Genomic DNA, 9,261 nt, shown 5'->3' with positions numbered 1-9,261 from the left:
ATTTTTTCTAAGTGTTGGGTAGTGGTATTTGCGAAGGTTTTCAAATAAACCTTCGCTTTTGACCCTTCCCCAAAAAAATTGAAATTTTTTCTAAGTGTTGGGAAAGGGTATTTGCAAAGGTTTTCAAATAAACCTTCGCTTTTGACCCTTCCCCAAAAAAGTTGAATTTTTTTCTAATTGTTGGGAAGGGGTATTTGCGGAAGTTTATTTGAAAACTCTCGCTTTTGACCCTTCCTAAAAACATTCTATTTAAGGTAAGGACCGAGAGTTTTATGTATAACTTTCGGAAATAACCATCAAAACCAAAAGTTATACCATTAATTTTCAGTTTTACCACTTCATAATTTGTTTAATTAATTGGTTTTTCACCTACTAATCTAGACCCCTAAATAATATAATCAAGTGTGTGTTGTTTTTTATAAATTAAGATTGTGTTTAATGTTAAAATATTAATGATTGTGATTGATTATATAAAGAAGTTTATATGTATGTTTTTGTGTTTGATGATCATATGAATGTGTATAGAGTTTGATCATATTGATTGTGTAATGTTTTAAGGTTATCAAATGTGTTAAATTAATGTTGTTCAAAGTCATTAGAAGATTAAAAATCAATTAATTTAACAAATTGTTAAATGGTAATTCCGAAAGTTAATTGTATAACTTTCGGAAATAGCCACCAAAACCGAAAGTTATACCATTAACTTTCGGAATTACCATTTTACAAATTATTAAATTAATTGGTTTTCTACTTTCCAATCTAGACTCCTAACTAATATAATTAAGTGTGTGATATATTTTAAAAATTGAGATTGTGTTTTATGTTCAAATGTTCATGATTGTGTTTGATTATATAGAGAAGTGTATATGAATGTTTATATTTGATTATCCTATGTATTTGTGTAATGTTTGATCATATGATTTGTGAAATGTTTTAAGGATATCAAATTTGTTAAATTAATATTGTTCAAGGTTATTAGAAAGTGAGAAACCAATTAATTTAACAATTTGTCAAGTTGTAAAACCGAAAGTTATTTATATAACTTTCGGAAATAACCATCAAAACCGACAGATATACCAAAACCTCTCGGTTTTATATATTTAAATTTAATTGTATATATGTCAAAACCGAGAGTTTTAGACACATCTCTCGGAAATATGAAAATTAAAACCGAGAGTTTTAGACACATCTCTCGGAAATTGTATATGTCAAAACCGAGAGTTTTAATATAAACTTTCAGTTTTTAAATTGATCAAAACCGAAAGTTCTTGAATAAACTTTCGGTAATTACCTTAATAAAAAAAACCTTTTCTTTTCCCCGATTTTTCTTCCCCATTTCTTCTTCCCCGTTTCTTCCACCCGCCCGCGCTGCCTTCAATCCTCCTTCATGCCCGAAGACAACGCCGCCCGAAGACGACGCCCAATAGAAGATGACGCCGCCCGAAGACGACGACGCCGCCCTTCTAGCTGAGATCGACCACCTTCAGATCGCGTCGACCGCCTTCATTCATCCTTCAAGCCGTTGCCGCCTAAGGATTCAAGCCATCCCCGCTACTCTTCTCCACCTTCAGCCGCTGCTTTCACGCCGTCGGATCTACTCACAGCCAGTGTCGCCTTCCACCTAAAGATTCAAGGTTAGTTTTTAAATTTTGAATTAGGTTAGTTTAATTAATTTTAATATTAACAGTTCTATATATGTTAATTGAATTTTAGGTTAGAATTATGTTAGATTAGGTTTGATTGAGGTTTGATTATGGTTTTATTTTGGTTTGATTGATGTTTGATTTAGGTTAGATTTTGTTTAATTTATGGTTTTGGTTTGATTGAGGTTTGATTTTGGTTTGATTGAAGTTTGATTTAGGTTGGATTTTGTTTAATTAAGGGTTTGGGTTTGGTTTTGGTTTGATTGAGGTTTGATTGTGGTTTGATTTTGGTTTGATTTAGGTTAGATTTTGTTTAATTAAGGGTTTGGGTTTGATTTTGATTTGATTGAGGATTGATTGTGGTTGGTTTGATTGTAGTTTGATTTTGGTTTGGTTTAGGTTATATTAAGGGTTTGGGTTTGATTTTGGTTTAATTAATGTTTGATTGTGGTTTGATTTAGGTTAGATTTTGTTTAATTTAGGATTTTGGTTTGATTTTGGTTTGATTGAGGTTTGATTGTGGTTGGTTTGATTTTGCTTAGATTTTGTTTAATTTAGGGTTTTGGTTTGGTTTTGGTTTGATTGTGGTTTGATTTTGGTTTGATTTATTGTTATTAGGTTTGGATTAGGACCTTCAGCCGCCCGCTGCCCGCCCGTCGATCTACATCCGTCGATCTTCCTCGTCGCTCTTTTCTTGCAATGTTAGATTTAGGTTTATGTATGTTAGATTTTGGTTAGATTTAGGTTAGATTTTGTCAGATTTATGTTAAATTTTCATGTTAGATTTAGGTTAGATTTAATTTTGATTTATCTTAGGTTTGATTTATGTTATATTTTGTTAGATATAGGTTTGTGAATGAATTGATTATTGTTGATTATGGTTAGAGTCTTGTATTGAATGAATTGATTATTATTGTTTGTTTAGGTGGAATTTTAGTTGAAAAATGTTAGATTTATGTTGAATTTGGGTTGGAAAATGTTAAAATAGGTGGAACTGTCTAAGCCATACCAAAACTTACTTGCCCAATTAGAAAACTTAAGGCTCCGAGAATCGTCTTCTAGAGATCAAGAACCTATTGTTGTGTAGCCGATAGCTACTTCTCCCCCGGCAGACGAGGATAATGATGTTGTTGAGACAGAAGAGTTTGTTGAGAATACGTTTGCTGATATGGGGGATGACGATGAGGTTGACGACGAGGGTCACGAGGAGCCTCAAGAGGAGGATGACGAGGAGGAGCACAGTTCCACTCCCGACTCATCATCGACAGTAACTTGTTTACAATTAGTTATTGTTTGAATTGATTCACATATCTAATTATGAATTTGATAGTTATTATATCAATTGAAATATTTTTTTATAATAGTTAATATTGTTATATATTTAATTTGTATATTTAATAAGTTTTTTTATTGATAAAATGTACAATTATATATTTATTTCAATTTTGAGGAGCCACAAAATTTGAATTTGTATTGGGTCTCTCAACCCTTGGGACCGACACGATATGAATGATGTTAGAAATATGTCAAAAGGGACACACATTATACATGCAGTGTTATGGGAAATGAATGATGTTTCTCTCCCTTTTGGCATAGGCCCCCAGTAGTGGCTTAAGGAAGATGTCATTCGTTTGCTGAGAAATAATAATGAATATCGAAAATTAGGGAGGAGTATGCAAAGATAATGGACGGGATTCCTAATTTAATTTGACTCCAATTCTAATGGGCTTTACATAGTCCAAACAAGTTTATCAAGTAGGCTAGATTATATAAACAAAAGTGGATCAATGCATCTTCTCATGGTTATAGTGTCATGATCGGTTTGACGTGGCGCAATAGTCATTCTCACGTGTTTAAACATAAATTATCTTCTAACCTATTGAATTAAATGAGGTTTCTCTTGATACAAAGATCGATCTAACATGGAGTCGTCAATAGGAGAATGATCATCATAGACGGGATTCGATTTAGTCCTAAATTGACATACCACTAGCCTAAGAGGTGCTTAAATACAAAGATCTGGTATATTCTAATGCCATAAAATTTAAAATGTTGAAATTAATATTCTGCTATAATACAAGCATGCAAAGAGCTCATTATTTATAAAACATAAACATGATAAGTTATGTGAGAGTGAACTAGTTGTATCTAATACTTTTTTACATCCCTCACGATTGAATACTTTATTTATGTGTTTTAACATTTCTATACTGCTAAATGGACATTGATTGGCCCGTTGTTGCTCCAAAATCGAATTTATGTCCTTCTAGAGTTCCTTCTTAGTCTAACTCCCTCCGTCTAATTATATTTATTGGCCAAATTGGGCGTCCTAGTTTGATGCGTCGCATAAGATAACTGGATGTACAAGAGATTTTGGAGACGGGATGGAAGGCTACAAAGGCTTGGTGATTCTCCGGTAATCAAAATATAGAAAACCATAATGATTCCAAACTGAACTTCAATAGTCTCCTATCCATGCTGCCTCGACTCAAAACTTTTAGTTTCTTAACTAAGCAGTGCACATCCAAACTCTTGATTATCAAACCCTTTTCTCTTTCTCTTAGTTCAAACAAACTGATCTGTCTTTCTGGCTTTTGCCCTATGAAACAAACCGTTGCAGGAAATATAAAATGTCCTTCCATGCTATAGGTCGGGATGAGCGCGTTCTCTCTCTCGCCTTGAATAATCTTGTTCATGTTCGTCTATTCGGAACCGGACAGGCAGATAACTCAAAGTTTCATTGCATCTTCAATGGCACGTGACAATTTTCAAACAATACCCTACAATAAACGGATAATTTGGAAAATTCGAAATAAAACAAGTCGAATGACCTAAAATCACTCTAAAGAAATCATAATCATTAATAAATATTCATCTAAATAATGCATAGCCATTTTCAAATTTTAATTTGAAGTTCCTGTATTTTTCAAATAATGCATTTATTTAAATAAGCCCAAATAATTCAATAAAAAATAGAAAATAACCCTATTCAGGCATAATAATTATCAAGATTGTTTAAAGAAATTCAAAAATTTTGCTTATCAACTAATATGTTGTTTAGAATCTAATTCAGAGTTAATTTCAAAATTTAAAATTATCTGATAATAGTTCAATTAAATTAATAAGTTTTAAATTCAAATAAATAAAAAATTAATAAGTTTTAAATTCAAATAAATAAAAAATAAATTCAGTTGATATGATTTAGAAATTTTGTGGTGAAATTTAAACGCGACAAAGGGACTCTTGAATGATGCGGGTCGTTTTAAAATGAAGTAGAAACCTGAAGGAACGTGTGTTTTTTGTGGGTTTAAATATAAACATTTTAAAACTTCAAGGACAAATTTTAAAACAATTAAAAATGAACATCATGATGAATATTAGTTGTTTACCTAGATTTTTCTTATATCCCTCGCGATTTTCTGGCTTTTACGTTGATCGGTGCTCAAAACATTCTAAATGAAATTTGATCAATTTTCTGTATATAATCCTACCGATTTATTTGTAGTAATTCACCTTATAGATAAAGATCTGAAATCGCGTTCTTGACAGATGCGGTCGCAATCTAGGCTTTCGAATTGGAAGCCTTAGAGATTGTCTCGATATTTTCTACATGATGTGGCCTAGAACATATAAAAAAATCAGCCTATTTAATGGAGTAATTGGTGAGATACGTTAACAATTTTTTAGAAAAATATAGCTTCGATTAGAGTTTGATTCTTGAATTAGAGCATGAATGATAATGTGAGGATGATCTAGAAAGGTTCATGGGTGAATTTGGAAACTTTCAAAACAAGTTTTAATGAAGGCGAGAGCTTGGAATTCAAGAACACCAATTACTTCAAAATTCCAACTTAAGAAATTCTTACCAATTAAGGGATCAGATGATATTGCTCGAGGCAAAAGAGTTGTACCCACTTCGGGTAATGAACATGTTGTCATCTCTAGCTAGTAGATGTTATATGCCCTCGCATAATCTATCCCCAAATGAATAAAGTAATAGATTCATATAAATAGTTGTGACTTGTGACAATCTAAGAAAAATATAATAGAATAAAAAGTGGTGGTGTTATTCAAAAATATAAAAAGCATTAATTAATTAACCACTAGTACCATCTTTAAGTAACCTATCTTCAAAGTCCTCTAGTTTAGTTTCTTAACATAGGTATTGAAGCCAACCCTAATTCAACAACCCTAGCTAAACCCTAATTCATATTTGATCTCTGCAGCTTATTAGGGTATTAGATATATAAAGTACACCAAATTATAGCACTAGATAAAACCACCTCCAAATAGTTCAGTGTAAATGTTAAAATAAAATAACTCTTCTTTTACTTGAAAAGGTTCGCGTCATAGCCTTTGGTTCGATCTCCGGCGACTGAATTCCACTCCCACACTTGCCTCTCGGGGAATGTATCAAGTAGAGAATTTGACGGCAGCATATTTTGATCAGCCAATGACTGTGGTTGCAAAGAGGAGAAATGGTTTTGATTATATTGAAGTTGGATCTGGTTCATTGAAGCTTGTTGATTGCTGACTAGTCTATGAAGTTCATCAACTGAATTATTAGTTTGGTAGTTATTGTTAGGATTTGTGAAGATATTGTTGTTGTTGGTTGAAGCTTGGATCATAGTAGGGCATGGTGGGTTTCTTAATTGATGAACTAGATCGATTTCAAATGAGGCAGCTAGTTCTATGGGTTGTGGCAGTGTTGGAACGATTTCGACGTAAGAAGTGTTGTTGTTAAGAACGAAAGGGGTGGGATCGTTTTCGTTGCTAATTTCATGACCTATTACCTTCTCGGACGAAGATCGTCCGAAATCGTGATAACTAGGTCTTGATAGTGTAGATAGTTGGGAGGAGGCTAGATTGACCGGTTGTATAATTGGTTTCTTCTCCATATTTGTATTTCTTGATGATGATGATGATGCCCTAGTTGGGATCGAGCGTGGAAGAGGAGGATGGTCTTCGACTCCGGCTCTTTTATACACACGACACAGTGAGATTTCCGCCTATAAAAAGAAGAAAAGAGAAATTTTCATATTAAATGAAAGAAGTTATTACACAAGTAAAGTCGAATTTGAAGTATGTACAATAGATTTCAATTTCTCCTAAACATGGAAATTCTAGAAATCAATGATATCTCGTGTCATATGAGTAAGTTTGTTTAACTGTTTGTCACGATTATGGGACCTTCAAGTTAAGATTTAACTGATTTATGAAAAAGTTCAACCACTTCATAATAAATTGGTGACATATGAACAATCTTTTGAAAAAAGTGAGATTTTTTCAATCACGTGAACAATCTTTGCCCGTGATGATGATAGAAGTCTTGAAATTCAACGAAATTAAGCAAAAAAAGAACCTACCTTTTGCAACCTTTCAGTCTCATGGTGAGGTAACCGATATTCGTTCATGATCCAACTTGTTCGTATCCCTTTAGGAGCTTTTCCGGTATAGAAAACTAGGGTTTTCTTCAATCCAATTGGCCTAAAAGTCTCGCTCTTGATCATTCTATCAGCTCCGGTCGCCTTCCAATACCCAGATGTAGTCACTCGATTCGGCCTATCCCCGTTTCTATACTTCCTATCCCTCGGCACATAAAAATACCATTCCTTCTCCCCAATAGCCGCCAACGCTTCATCAAATCAAGGAAGAAGAATAAAGTATTAGGGTTTCATGGAAAAAAACATAAAAGTGGAGATATTTATATAGAATTAAGAAAAGAAGGAAGATACCAGGAAGTTCCCAAGGGTCATATCGATAGAGATCGAGGAAAGTGATGAGCTCGAGATTGAAACGTTTGCCCTCAACCTTACGGCGAAGGTAAAACTCCACAAGCTCTTCCTCCGTTGGATGGAATCGAAAACCAGGCATCACTGTGTCGTGTTCGTGAAGATCCTTATTATTATTGTCGTGTTCATGATCTTCTTGGCTACTACTCATGGTAGCAGCAACTGCCATAAAACAATTCTCTCCCTCTCTATTTCTCTCTCTAGAGTTTTCCAGGTTAAAGTGAAATGAAAGGATGGTGGTCTTCATAAGCTCTTTATATATGTGACGATGATGATGACGATGAGGCATACAGTACGTACGCAGTTTGCAAGTTGCTGATTATTTAAAACATTAATTATGATATAATTCTTATTATAAGACTAAGAAATATATTAGATAAAATTTGAATTTAAGGCTAAGAACTTTGAATTGAAGTTAAGGGTCTGATACTAAATTACTAATACAATGTTCAAGAATGTTTTAGAAGTTAAAACCCTAGTTAAAATATATAAAATTAAATTAAAAAGTAAGAAAAAAATAATTAAGAAAGAGGATCTACCTAGCATTCAGGGCCTAGAGAGTGGGGGATATGTATACAGTATGTGCGCATGAGATGAGAAAAGGACACCTCTAGAGGGGGGGGACAGGGTGGCCACAGCCCCTTCCTTAGCGGTGGATTTGGAACTATCTTTATTGTACCAGTATGGTTTAAGTCTAGTTTGATTCCAAACTTTTAAGAAACTCAACCTAAATTGTAAAAAAGGAGAGTCAAATTAGTTGTTTGAGAGGTGCTATAGAAAAGACATATTTACATCTTAAATTGTAACATATTTATTCTCAAACATTGTAATTCAAATGTTGTAGTTCCGACGATGGTTAATGCATTCATCGCTTTTAATTTGACAACAAAGTTTATGAATTTGTAAACAAATCTACAAGTTTTGCTATTGTCATTTTGCCTCCTCCAAATTAAGGTTGATAAACTCTCATAAAATCGTTCACACCCCATCTAGCAAAAAACCCATCGTAAGTACTTGTCGGTTTGATTTGATCGTGCTATGAATTTTAAGACCAATTACATGACTAGTCATCTTAAAACAAAAAAAAATAACATTTTAATATAGAACGCCATATTCATTTGACTAATAGATTAGTTGTACATAACAGTATTATTGTATTATATCAACAATGTCAATGCCCCTTTCACGAGGTTCTTATAATCGATCTTTATGTATTGATGTTCTCGTTATATTAATTAAATAAGAAAGAACTGCATGTGTTTAGATAACTTTAAAATTTTAGTTGTACAACTTATTAAGATGGTTACACTATTATTTGAAAATTTGAAGTATTTACTAAATTTTGTCTTTATAATGAAACATATTAATTATTCTCTCTTGGATTTGGAAATTGGAATGCTCTAAGGATCTCGAGAGAGACAAAATATATAAAAGGAGTCAACTGTGATTTTAGCAAAGGGACAAGCTCGTGACTGCACCACCCATTTTCTATCAATTTCTCTTGACTTTTATTTATTTATTTTAATAATATGATGCTCTTTACTTTTATTTACTAATAAATATCAGTAATTTTTCTATATTGACATATATAATTTGTAATTGATGGTAGTATATATTGGTCATTGATCGATAAGTTTAGTTGGTAAAGTGGGAGTAAGCTGATTTTCAAATTTGGGTCCAATTATGCATGTAAATTGAAAATAAATATTTACAATATATATTGACTTCTATGACTTTAATATATTAAGCGTAAAATGGTTAAATTTTGACTATATTGAATTTATGTATTAATTTAATTGAACATAAATATTTGTAAAATTAATTTT

General features: G+C 32.7%; 1 protein-coding gene across 1 annotated transcript; it reads right to left on the bottom strand.

The window, feature by feature from the left end:
* Positions 1–5,689: 5,689 nt before the first annotated feature.
* Positions 5,690–7,903, bottom strand: LOC124932648 (NAC domain-containing protein 35-like). The gene is made up of 3 exons (XM_047473309.1): positions 7,379–7,903; positions 7,010–7,278; positions 5,690–6,652 (listed from the first exon to the last, which is right to left on the bottom strand). Exons 1-3 carry the CDS (start codon positions 7,722–7,724, stop codon positions 5,972–5,974), a joined length of 1,296 nt encoding a protein of 431 aa, XP_047329265.1. The 5' UTR covers positions 7,725–7,903; the 3' UTR covers positions 5,690–5,971.
* Positions 7,904–9,261: the final 1,358 nt, after the last annotated feature.

This window comes from Impatiens glandulifera, chromosome 3, assembly GCF_907164915.1.
Source record: "Impatiens glandulifera chromosome 3, dImpGla2.1, whole genome shotgun sequence".
Lineage (NCBI taxonomy): Eukaryota > Viridiplantae > Streptophyta > Magnoliopsida > Ericales > Balsaminaceae > Impatiens > Impatiens glandulifera.
The sequence above is the reverse complement of the archived record's forward strand: the minus strand, read 5'-3'. Positions and strand labels throughout refer to the sequence as shown.